The following is a 12,880-nucleotide window of genomic DNA, read 5'->3' on the forward strand; positions in this document are numbered from 1 at the left end:
ATTTCCTTTTAAAAAGGCCCTGTCAGAGAACAATGATTTATACCTTCTGACCTATGTCAGAGGATCCAGACTCTTCAGGATCCTCTGGGCAGCTGTTTCCAAATCTGGATCTCCCACTTACTAGGAAAGTACCTGACCTAGTGTCCCAATTTTGATTTATTTATTTATAACTTAAATACATGTACTTTTAAATTCGTGGATTATAATAACATTTCTCCCATACTGAAATGGTCTTAAAAATTCATATAAAACTGAAATACACTAAATAATAATTAAATTACATTAATTCATAATTTTAAAACATTTCTTTCACTGAAAATATTATTTGAAGACAAATGTGAATGAGTAGGCTTTCTTAACTTTGAAAAACATCTTTACCCCTTAAGAGGTTCAGCATTTCAAGGGCCAGCCTAATTCATTTTGAATCTTGGTTGTCATAACTGAAATACTTATCTCTGAGGAATATGTTGATCCAGATGAAAGAAGACACTGCTGGCTGTGCTAGGTAAATTCTCATACTAATTCTTAGTTTTCACTGAAATGTGACCAGTAAATTTCTTCCTTGGGGGTCAATTCTTTCTGCAATCTAGGTATTATATTCTTACATTTTATACACTCATCCAGTTATGCTGTAATTCTTAATTTTAAAAATACTAAAACAGGTTAGAAAATTAACATTTTTTAATGATGTTGTTTTAATATTTATTATAACACAAAACTAGAACAATGGAAATATCTGCATGTAGTAATTTTTAAAAATGTGATCTCCAAATAAGAGGTTTCTCTCACAAGGTAGTTATTTTTTCACTTACTGGGAAAACCACACTTTCTGTTGCAAGAATAGTTCAAGAGTTTATTTATTTGTATTTAATATCTGCTGGCAGCATACAACAAACAACTGTTTCTTTCTGTGATAAGGATCAATAAACTCAAAATCCTTGTGGTTTTGTAAAAGAGAAAACACACACATTTGGACATGTCTATCAAATGTTCTTATATAACATAAATAGGGAAATGCAAAGGGGTTTGGTTTGATAAACCTTGGTCGTTGAGGTCTCTTCCCACTTTAAGAAATATTACAAATATTCTTCTATATTTATATTTTTTTAAAAAATCAAGTTAATATCATCGATTGTATCCTAAAATACGTTGAGCACTTCTACCGCTTGCTTATAAACATTAGGCAATAATAAATTTCATGTGTAGCAGTTTTGTTGTAACTTTGTCCTAAAATGTTTTTTAAAAATTCCAGATAATACAGTTGTTCAAATGACATTTACCTACACAGTCTTTCCAAAAAATGTCTTCACTTATAGTCACTTATTACTTTTACTTAAAAGGTCATTTGCTGTTCTTGTTTTCATATTTTAAGATGGGGCCTTGCTACCTTGCCCAGGATGGCCTGGAACACAATATTCTTTGGTGTCAGCTGGATGACAGGCGTATACCATCTTGACCAACAGTCATTCACTCTTGAAAATGTATCTTCTCTAGTGCATGTTTTCTTAATTTTATCATTGGAAATGGAATATTTAAAACAAATCTTACTTTTACTTAATACTAAGTATACCATACTATGGACTTTGTTCTACTTTTTAAAAAAATTTAGTTATTACTGATAACATGTTAAAAAAAAGGAATACACATTTGTTTACACTGTTTTCCATGTGTTACTTTGTCACATTTATTGTGACAGGAATTTTGTGATGATAAATGGCTTGAGTATGCCCATGAGAAGAAACCTCCAAGGAATGAACTAAATAACTTAAGATCAAGTTTAATAAAAGTTTCCCGAAGTATTGGAATGGGTATGGACTTTAGAGAATTCATTAACAAAACCACAGTTCAGTGGTAAAGCTCATACTTAGCAGGACTGGCCCTGCGTTCAATCCCTAGCATCAAAAGAAAGAAAAGAATTTATATAGGTGTATCTTCATGTTCTAGAAGCTTTGTTTTTAAATGCCATGCTGTGTTGGCTCCTTTCTGCAAGTAGGTAATGGCTTTTGGCAGGATGGACTTTATGATTAATGACAGTAGATATAAATGCACATTTCAAACAATCATTTAAGCCATTTAAATTATTTTCTGTGAGACTGCCCTTGGACTTGTGATCCTCTGACCTAGCTTTCCAAGAAGTTGGGATTATAGGTATGGGCCACCATCCAGACAGCAATGTTTTATGGCTGATTTTTAAACTTCCAGTCCCTTTTGTGAGTAAGTCTGGGCTCTGCCATCTGCTCCCTAATGATGGAGCTCCCTTTGCAGTCTCCTCTGTCTGAGGCTGTGATGGGCTGAAAAGAACACTAAGTGTATGTGGTGTGACTGTCAGTCTGTGCATCAGGTTCTGGTAAGTCTTATAATATTGCTCTTACCTTCTAGATGGAAATGAGATAAAATGTCAACTCTAAAATTTTTTTTCCTGCACCTCTAAACATCCTATATATTGTACTTTACTCTGAGACTATTATTAAAGCAGTACTCTATATAGGAAGACCAAGAAAAAAAATCCTAACAAATTCAAAACAAAAGAAGTAAACTTTTAAAAATCTTACTTCATCAGGAGTAGCTACAAAATTGATGGCTGTGTAATAGCGATCATCTTCCTGGGAGAGGCTAAAAGTGAACTGATAGTCAATAAGAAGAGTATCTATGGAAAGAAAGAAATGTACATTTAAAATTAAAATAGAACAAAAAAGAACAGTTTGCTCAAGATGCAGATTGCTTTTCTGATAAATTCAATAGCCAGGAAAGGACTTTGATTACCTATATCCAGGTTTTTCAAAGGAAACCAAGTCTTTTGGCAGTATCATTTTATTTGAGTTACACACCAAATCCTCTTTCTATAATAACCCTCGATGAGGTTTGGCTCCAGCCTAACTCACTCACAAATATAACTGAACATGTATACATGCTAAATTTTGCCGATGGATACAACAGTATAAATTATGGATAAAACAGTATAAATTACATGTATGCTGTGAAAGGAACCAGAACTCCATGGAAAAATAGTTGATTCCAGGACTGGGCAAAGAATACAGGCCTTGGATATTTTACTGCAGAAGAGAAGAAAGCATTCGTAGACTAAAGCGATAGAGTTCAAAAAGAGAGTTTAATGCCCAAAACCGGTAGTGTAATTTTAAAAGTTTTAACAATTGAAACTATTTAATAATGGGCAAAAAACTTGAACAGACATTTCTCCAAAGAATATACATAAAAGGCCAAAGAGCAGATGAAAAGATTCTGAGTAACAATGATCACTGGGGAAATGCAAATCAAAGCCACAATGAGATACCATCTCATACCCATTAAGATGGTTGCTATCAAACAAAAACAAAAACAAAAAAACCCAGAAAATAACAAGTATCGGCGAGGACCTGAAAACTGGAATGCTTATGCATTGCTGATGGGAATGAAAAATGGTGCAGTTGCTGTAGAAAAAAGTGCAGCTGTTCCTCAAAACACACACACACACACACAGTGCCAGCTTTCACTTCTATTTTTAGCTCTATGTCCATAGATCTATATCCAAATTCTACAATTCTTCCTTGAGTCTTCAACCTCCTCTCTTTCTCTCTCTCTCTCTCTGAAAAGTAATGATAAGATGTGGAGGAAGGAAAAGAAAACAGAACTGTTCTAAAGCCCTCAGTTAATAAGTGGTAATGGTCAGGAAGGTGGTGTGTACAGACTTTAAGATAGTGTCACTGGGACTGGGGGGATAGCTCAGCTGGTAGAGTGCTTGCCTTGCAAGCACAAGGCCCTGAGTTCAATCCCCAGTACTGCCAAAAAAAAAAAAAGGATGGTGTCATTGGAAGATTACTGGTGATCTGATCAGGGAAGAAACAAAAATCCAAATGTAGTAGGTCAAAGAAAGAAAAATAAGAGCCAATGAAGTTTAAAAAAAAAAAAGAAAAAAGAAAAAAAAGAATCCTTTATAACTAAATGGTTTCCATATTACTAAAAATATCAAACCCTGCTTTATTTCTTTGGTTTATTGGAACAGACAGATGATAAGAAAGACACTTTCTAATAAGAATTTTGAATTTCTTATTAATTCCATATGGCAGGTATTAGCATTAGTTTCTTTACTGGAACATGAGAAAATTTAATTTCAAAGAAAGATAGAAATTTCTCCAAGTTGCTAACAGATGTGAATTCAAGTCTGCTTAAATAAATGCAAAGTTATTTGTACTACTTAAAAAAAAAATTTGAAAACAGAATTCCAGATGATCTAACAGTTGCACTTCTGGGTACACACTCCAAAGAACTGAAAGCAAAATCTTTCATGGATATTCGTTTACCATGTTCATAGCAGCATTATTCACTACAGCCAAAAGATGGAAGCAAGCCATGTTCACCAAGGAATAGATAAGTAAAATATGGAATATACTATCAGATATTATTCAGTCATAAAAAGAAAAGGAATACTCATGTATGCTATAACGTGGATGAACCATGAGGACCTCACACCAAGTATAAGAAGTCAGTCACAAAAAGAGAAATACTATGCTTCCACTTAGATACCCAGAGAGGTCAAATTCATAGAAACAAAGTAGGATGTGTGGTGACCAGAGGTCAGGGGGAGCAGGCAATGGGGAGTTTCTGGTAAGTTGATATTTTTAACTGTTTCAGAAACTGCCAAATGATTTTCCAAAATGGCTGTACCCATTTAACATTCCATAAGCAATACACAAAAGTTCCTGTTCTTCAACATCTTTGCTAAAACATGGTGTTAGCTTTTATTCTTCCCAAAGAGAAATGGATTCTAATGTGCATAATTACAAAAATTTCACTGATGTGTCTCTGCTTCCAAATTTCAACCTTTAAGAAATGACTAGGGAGCTGGGGTTGTAGCTCAGTGGTAGAGCACTTGCCTGGCACATGTGAGGCACTGAGTTCAATCCTCAGCACCACATAATTAATAAATAAATAAATAAATAAATAAATAAATAAATAGATAAATAAATTGTGTCCATCTACAATTTTTTTAAAAATATGTTTGAAAAAAAGAAATGACTAGTTGTCCAGTTTCAATGATATCAAAGGATACTATCATGATGATCTGAGTTATTAAAATATTCCACCCTTTTCCAGTCTGGTGAGGTGAGATTTGCACATATTTTCTCTAGCCTATAGCTTGCTGATTTTTTGAACGGTGTTGTTTTTTTAAATACAAGTCTGAAATTTGGATAAAAGTCTCATTAATCAACTTCTTCTTTATGATTTATGTCATTAGAGCTATTCAACCCAATACAGCAGGTACATAACTACACTGGATATGTTGAACATTAGCTCCTTTTTTTGGATCCATAATCTAGTATACCATGTGGATTATCAAAGGGACAAAATCCATTTATCAATAAATAGTCACCTTGCCAGATTCACATTTCACTCCAAGATAATTGTGTGGTACTTTATTTTAAAAATTTGTTCCTAAAGAGGTAGTTAACACAAATGAGCTCTAGAGGGAATGATGAAACTTCATCTATATTTTAGGAATTGTTTATTATCTATATTCTGAAATATGAAATGTTAGATAACTTCAACCAAGTGGTGGCAAATGAAGTAAAGTTTCAAGAGAACATAAAAAACGGAAATTCAGGTGTGCATAACTCTGTATTGGCCTGTTATCTGCTTCAAACACATTACCATAAACATGACCACTTTAAAATAGTGTTCACAGGCAAACCCATTAAGTCAGGGGACAATTGCATGCTGGGGAATATATTCCTTTAGTGCTTACCATTCTCTAATCATGTTGAAGAAAACAATGGAGTTTTACAGAACTACTTAAAGAAATTAAGAATTAGAATGAAACATGGATAACAAAAAACATCAAGGAAGAGATTAAAAAATTCTTAGAGGTCAATGAGAATGATGATACAACATATCAAAATCTCTGGGACACTATACAAGCGGTACTAAGAGGAAAATTCATTGCATGGAGCGCATTCCAGAAAAGAATGAAAAATCAACAATTAAATGACCTAACATTACAGCTCAAAGCCCTAGAAAAAGAACAGAGTAACAGCAAAAGTAGTAGAAGACAGGAAATAATTAAAATCAGAGCTGAAATCAATGAAATTGAAACAAAAGAAACTATTCAAAAAATTGACATAACAAAAAGTTGGTTCTTTGAGAAAGTAAACAAAATAGATAAACCCTTAGCCCCACTAACAAAGAGAAGGAGAGAGAAGACTCAAATTACTAAAATCATGATGCAAAAGGAAATATCACAACAGACACCACTGAGATACAGAACATAATGAGAAGCTACTTTGAAAATCTGTATTCCAACAAAATAGAAACTACAGAACACATTGACAAATTTCTACAGACATATGCTCCTCCCAAACTGAACCAGAAGGACATACACGATTTAAACAGATCAATATCAAGCAAGGAAATAGAAGAAGCCATTAAAAATCTACCATCCAAGAAAAGCCCAGGACCAGACGGATTCTCAGCCAAGTTCTACAAGACCTTCAAAGAAGAACTCATTCCAGTACATCTCAAAGTATTCCAGGAAATAGAACAGGAGGGTACCCTACCAAACACATTCTATGAAGCTAATATCACCCTCATACCCAAACCAGGAAAAGACACATCAAGGAAAGAAAATTTTAGACCAATATCCTTGATGAATATAGATGCTAAGATCCTTAACAAAATATTGGCAAACCGTATCCAAAACATATTAAGAAAATTGTGCACCACGATCAAGTGGGGTTCATTCCTGGAATGCAAGGATGGTTTAACATCCATAAATCAATAAACGTAATCCATCATGTCAACAGACTTAAGGATAAGAATCATATGGTTATTTCAATTGATGCAGAAAAAGCATTTGACAATATACAACACCCCTTCATGTTCAAAACACTAGAAAAAATAGGGATAGTAGGAACATATCTGAACATTGTAAAGGCTATTTATGCTAAGCCCATGGCCAACATCATTCTTAATGGAGAAAAACTGAAACCAATCCCTTTAAAAACGGGAACAAGACAGGGATGTCCTCTTTCACCACTTCTATTCAACATTGTCCTCGAAACTAGCCAGAGCAATTAGGCAGACTAAAGAAATTAAAGGGATATGAATAGGAAAAGAGGAACTTAAGCTGTCACTATTTGCGGATGACATGATTCTATATTTAGAGGATCCAAAAACCTCCTCCAGAAAACTTCTAGACCTCCTCAATGAATTCAGCAAAATAGCAGGCTATAAAATCAACACGCATAAATCTACAGCATTTTTATACACAAACGATGAAACAGCTGAAAGGGAATTGAGGAAAACAACTTCATTTGCAATAGCCTCAAAAAAAATAAAATACTTGGGTATCAATCTAACCAAAGAGGTAAAAGATCTCTACAATGAAAACTACAACACACTGAAGAAAGAAATTAAGGAAGACCTTAGAAGATGGAAAGATCTCCCATGTTCTTGGATAGGCAGAATTAATATTGTCAAAATGGCCATACTACCAAAAGTACTATACAGATTCAATGCAATTCCAATGAAAATCCCAATGATGTACCTCACAGAAATAAAGCAAGCAATCATGAAATTCATCTGGAAGAATAAGAAACCCAGAATAGCTAAAGCAATCCTTAGCAGGAAGAATGAAACAGGGGGTATTGCAATACCAGAACTTCAACTATACTACAAAGCAATAGTAACAAAAACAGCATGGTATTGGCACCAAAATAGACAGGTAGATCAATGGTACAGAATAGAGGACACGGACACAAACCCAAATAAATACAATTTTCTCATACTAGACAAAGGGGCCAAAAATATGCAATGGAGAAAAGATAGCCTCTTCAACAAATGGTGCTGGGAAAACTGGAAATCCATATGCAACTGAATGAAACTAAACCCCTATCTCTCACCCTGGACAAAAATCAACTCACAATGGATCAGGACCTTGAAATCAGACCAGAGACCCTGCATCTTATAGAAGAAAAAGTAGGTCCAAATCTTCACCTTGTTGGCTTAAGATCAGACTTCCTTAACAGAACTCCCATAGCACAAGAAATAAAAGCAAGAATCAATAACTGGGATAGATTCAAACTAAATAGCTTTCTCTCAGCAAAGGAAACTATCGGCAATGCGAAGAGTGAGCCTACAGAGTGGGAGAATATCTTTGCCACTCATACTTCAGATAGAGCACTAATTTCCAGAATATATAAAGAACTCAAAAAACTCTACACTAAGAATACAAATAACCCAATCAACAAATGGGCTAAGGAAATGAACAGACACTTCACTGAAGAAGATCTACAAGCAATCAACAAACATATGAAAAAATGTTCACTATCTTTAGTAATAAGAGAAATGCAAATCAAAACTACACTGAGATTCCATCTCACCCCAATTAGAATGGCGCTTATCAAGAATACAAGCAACAATAGGTATTGGAGAGGATGGGGGAAAAAAGGTACATTCATACATTGCTGGTGGGACTGCAAATTAGTGCAGACACTCTGGAAAGCAGTGTGGAGATTCCTTAGAAAACTTGGAATGGACCTACCATTTGACCCAGCTATCCCACTCCTCGGCCTATACCAAAGGACTTAAAATCAGCACACTACAGAGATACAGCCACATCAATGTTCATAGCGGCTCAATTCACAATAGCTAGACTGTGGAACCAACCTAGATGCCCTTCAATTGATGAATGGATAAAGAAACTGTGGTATATATATACAATGGAATATTACTCAGCTATAAAGAATAATAAAATTATGGCATTTGCAGGCAAATGGATGAAATTGGAGAATATCATGTTAAGCGAGATAAGCCAATCTCGAAAATCCAAAAGAGGAATGATCTCACTGATAAGCAGATGATGACAATTAATGGGGGGTGGGAGTGGGAGAAGAATGGAGGAAGGAGGGACTGTATAGAGGCAAAAGAGAGGTGGGAGGGGTGGGGGGGAAGGAAAAAAATAATGGAATGAATCAAACATCATTACTCTATGTAAATTTATGAATATACAAATGGTATGCTGCTACTCCATGTACAAACAGAAACAATATGTATCCCATTTGTTTACAATAAAAATAAATTTTAAAAAAATTAAAAAGAAATTTCACTGTTAAAAAAATGTATTGAATATTCCAATCAATGTATAAATTTTCCCTCATGAGACTAAATTTAACTACGTACAGATGATAAAAGTAACTGAATTGAAAAAAAAAAAATTAAGAATTACAAAAACACTTACAATAACATGTTCCTTTGAGAGGATTTCCCTGGTATCGATTTTCTACCTCACATCTAGGAGGAAAAAAATTGATATTATTTTATATTGTTATTCAATATGGAATCTATGATCATTTGTAAATCAAGAAGATCCTTTCATATAGACCACAACCACTTTTGAATTCTGATAATTACAGTCTTCACCATTATTTAGATAAGGTGGATTAAGAAGAGTCTACATGAATTTTCATACTGATTGCCTAGCAGTTCCACCATCACTATATAAAAATAATGAATAAACATTTGCCAAGGCACAGGAGATAAACCCAACTGTCAAAAATCTAGATCTTATTTATTATAATGAAAAGCACATTTTTCCATTCATGTGAACTACATATTCTTCTAAAAATGCAGTAACAACATTTTTCAAATATTCATTTATCCCTCCTTTCTTCTCCTCCCTGGGTAAACTATTCTTGTTCGAAAACACAAATAAGAGAAAACTAAATACCAAGAATCATTTAAGGGGCTAGGGATATAGCTCAGTACACAGAGTACTTGCCGATCAAGTACAAGGCCCTAGGTTCAATCCCCAGCACCACAAAAAAAAAAAAAAAAAAAAAAAATCCTTAAGCAAGTGTTTGCACACCTGGAAACAGGAAAAACAAGTTCTACTTAAAAAGAACTATTTGTTTTCCCATAGATGTCATTTACAAACTTCAGCAAAACCCAGGCTCCCACTTCACAAAATCAATACACAAACACAGTGGCTATGATGCACAAGGGATGGAGGGCCGGCTGCAGGAAGCACTTTTCCCAGGTCAAATGAGCCAGGAACATTGCCCTTTCATCCAGGAAGATGACTGGCATTTGCCTCTATCTACAACTTCTAGAGGAGACTTGGAAGTCCTCCACTGTGTGCCAACTCGCATCTTTACTATTTCCCCCAACAGAGAACAACAGTGACTAATTTTGGTCTCTCACATTTTCTGTGAAAATGAACCTGAATCTGAAAGTTAAATTTAAACTTTGATTAGACTTTTCTTAACATTGGCTTTGGGGAAGCATCAAATTTACAACCATGTACATTTACATAAACTAAAATATAATCTATAAAGTGTAGCTAGACCAATTCCCTACTGAATAGCATCCATGTCTCAAATACTAGTGACATTCTTTAAGAAAAGTGAAGTTTGTCAAGGTGATGTATCTGCATGTATCTGTTCAAGGTTTTCACACTAAACATGTCTCTCTTAAGTCTCTTCCAGAGAGATTGGGTAAGCCTGGATGTATGTTTCATCAAGCTTCCCACTATGGCAGACAGGACTATGTTAATTGGGGGCAATCTCTCTTGTTTCAACTCTCCGTGTTACTAAAAACTATTATTGCTACTCCCCTCCTTGCTAGATGGGGAAACTCATCTCAGCATGCTGAAACTCGTCTCAGCATGGTTCTGCGATCTGCCTCAGAGTATCCTGCTCAATGGAGGCACAGCTAGGTCTGAAACCCAAGTTTGCCTGAAGTTGAGTCTGCATCTCATGGACTTGAAGCCCTCTCCTTGAAGATGATAAACACACTTCTCCAAAGGAAGTCCTAGAGTAGGAGGGACATACTAAGGCAAGAGGATCACCTCCACTATCAGAGAAACAAAATGTCAAGGAAACACCAGCACTGGAACACCAGCTCCTCCAACTCCATCCCTCAGAAAAGATGCAAACTTCTGATGGGACAAAAATTGAGTAGTTGCTACGTTAAAATGACTAATCCAAACGAGCAAGCCAGGAAACATCAGTATCACTCAAACATTTTTTTTTTTTTTAATGTGAATTAAAGAGCCATTAAAGAATTGCTACTTGGGCTGGAGTTTGTGGCTCAGCGGTTGCACGCTCTTCCTAGCATGCGAGAGGTCTCTAGTTCGATCCTTAGCACCACACAAAAATAAAACAAAGGTATTGTGTCCACCTACAACTAAAAGAAAAACAAAAACAAAAGAGTGGTAGGGGTGGGTTACCGCTAAAAAAAAGAATTGCTACTGAAGATCCCTCAGCTTGGGCGTTGACCTGTCAGAAGTAGAAAAGGCAAAATTTCAAACTAATCTCTGTGGGGATCCCTCAGAATCCATGGCAACAAAGCACAGGGAAGGGGCAGCTCCCAGGCAGGGTTCATGTAGCTTCCTAGCCTCTGGGCCCTCCCTGTATGGAACAGATACTCACAGCTGGCATTCATCTCCCTTGACACCCTTGGTGGTGCAGAAGCACTTGCCAGTGTTGGTATTGCACAGGGAAGCGTGCCCGTTGCACTTACATGCTGGAGAAAAGGAAAAAGAACACAGGACACATCTGGCTTAAAAGATTATTACTATCACAGACTTGTCCCAAAACAAAGAATTCTGTCTGAATTGGGACTGGTAGGAAGTCACACTAAAACAAAGACATTTAGTAGGTAGAGTCACGATTTTAAAGTAATAATTTATCTCTAATAATATAAAGGAAAGATTAAAGTAACAGTAAAGGGACTGTAGGAAAGAGAAAGCTGGCTCCCATCTCCCAGCTGAGGTGATATCTTGATCTTTTTAACTGACACTGTCTCAGTATTATGATTGTTTCATTTGTTCAATAAATATTTATGAAGCATCTCCAAAGCTGGGTGGTCCCTGCCCCCAGGGAGATGCTCAGTTTGCTGACTGGCCTCTAGAAGGAGGTTGGCCATACTGTCCTGTGCCTCAGCTGATGAGCCCTCTCCAAGTGGGCCACATATTAAAACCCACCAGGGTTCATAAGTAGGGGGACCCCCATGGCAAGGGGAGCTTTGAAGTAAATGCAAACGTCTTTGTGCCCAACAACTTTTCCCTGTACACCCTGACTTTCTGTACATAAAGTAAAGGACATTAGGCTGGAGTAAAGACGTACTTTTTTAAGTACTGGGGATCAAACCCAAGGTCCCTCAACCACTGAGACACATCCCTAGCCCGTTTTTGTATTTATTTAGAGACAGCATCTCCCTGAGTTGCTTAGAGTCTCACTAAGCTGCTCAGGTTGGCTCTGAATTCATAATCCAGCTGCCTCAGCCCCTCTAGCAGCTGGGAGTATAGGCGGGCACCACCATACTTGGCTAAAGGTGTATTTTTAAAATAAATACAGGCTTGCAAGTTCAAAGCCAGCCTCAGCAACTTAGCAAGGCCCTAAGCAACTCAGGGAGACCCTGTTTCTGAATAAAAATATAATATAGGGCTGGGGATGTGGCTCAATGGTTGAGTGCCCCTGGGTTCAATCCCCAGTATCATAAACAATAAAAATAAAAATAAATAAATAAATTCTGAAAAGAAAAAAAAAAAAAAAAACCAAAGAAATGTGCAAATCTGAACAGTGCAGAGATTACCAGAATGCATGGTGGAGCAGAAAATAAGTGTTCAGCTCTTGCTCTGCTGAGCAGTGTTAGTGAAAAGCAGAGGCCTAATGTCAGTGTTCCTGAGTTTGAATCCTCTGCCCTCCACTTAGCCCTTCTGGAATTCTGGGCATGCCCCTTAGCCCTTCTGAGTCTGCTTCCTTGTCCACATGATGTGGATAATATTAGCACCTATCTAAAAGGGGAGGCATGTATGTTATCTGAAACATGACACTCAATACATCATGGCTGCTATCCTTAGCTCAGGACTACACCATTGCAAGAGGAA

At 36.2% G+C, this 12,880-nt stretch overlaps 1 protein-coding gene across 2 annotated transcripts in view; it reads right to left on the minus strand.

The window, feature by feature from the left end:
• ATRN (attractin) overlaps positions 1-12,880 on the minus strand; it is a 146,075-nt gene that overhangs the window by 33,637 nt on the left and 99,558 nt on the right. For both annotated transcript variants that reach the window (XM_079129138.1, XM_079129137.1), the window contains exons 20-22: positions 11,421-11,514; positions 9,230-9,282; positions 2,553-2,647 (exon numbers count right to left, since the gene is read on the minus strand). In XM_079129138.1, the coding sequence (XP_078985264.1) occupies positions 2,553-2,647; positions 9,230-9,282; positions 11,421-11,514 (242 nt within the window). The remainder of the gene's footprint in view (positions 1-2,552; positions 2,648-9,229; positions 9,283-11,420; positions 11,515-12,880) is intronic.

The sequence above is a fragment of the Sciurus vulgaris genome, assembly GCF_902686455.1.
Source record: "Sciurus vulgaris genome assembly, chromosome: 2".
NCBI lineage: Eukaryota > Metazoa > Chordata > Mammalia > Rodentia > Sciuridae > Sciurus > Sciurus vulgaris.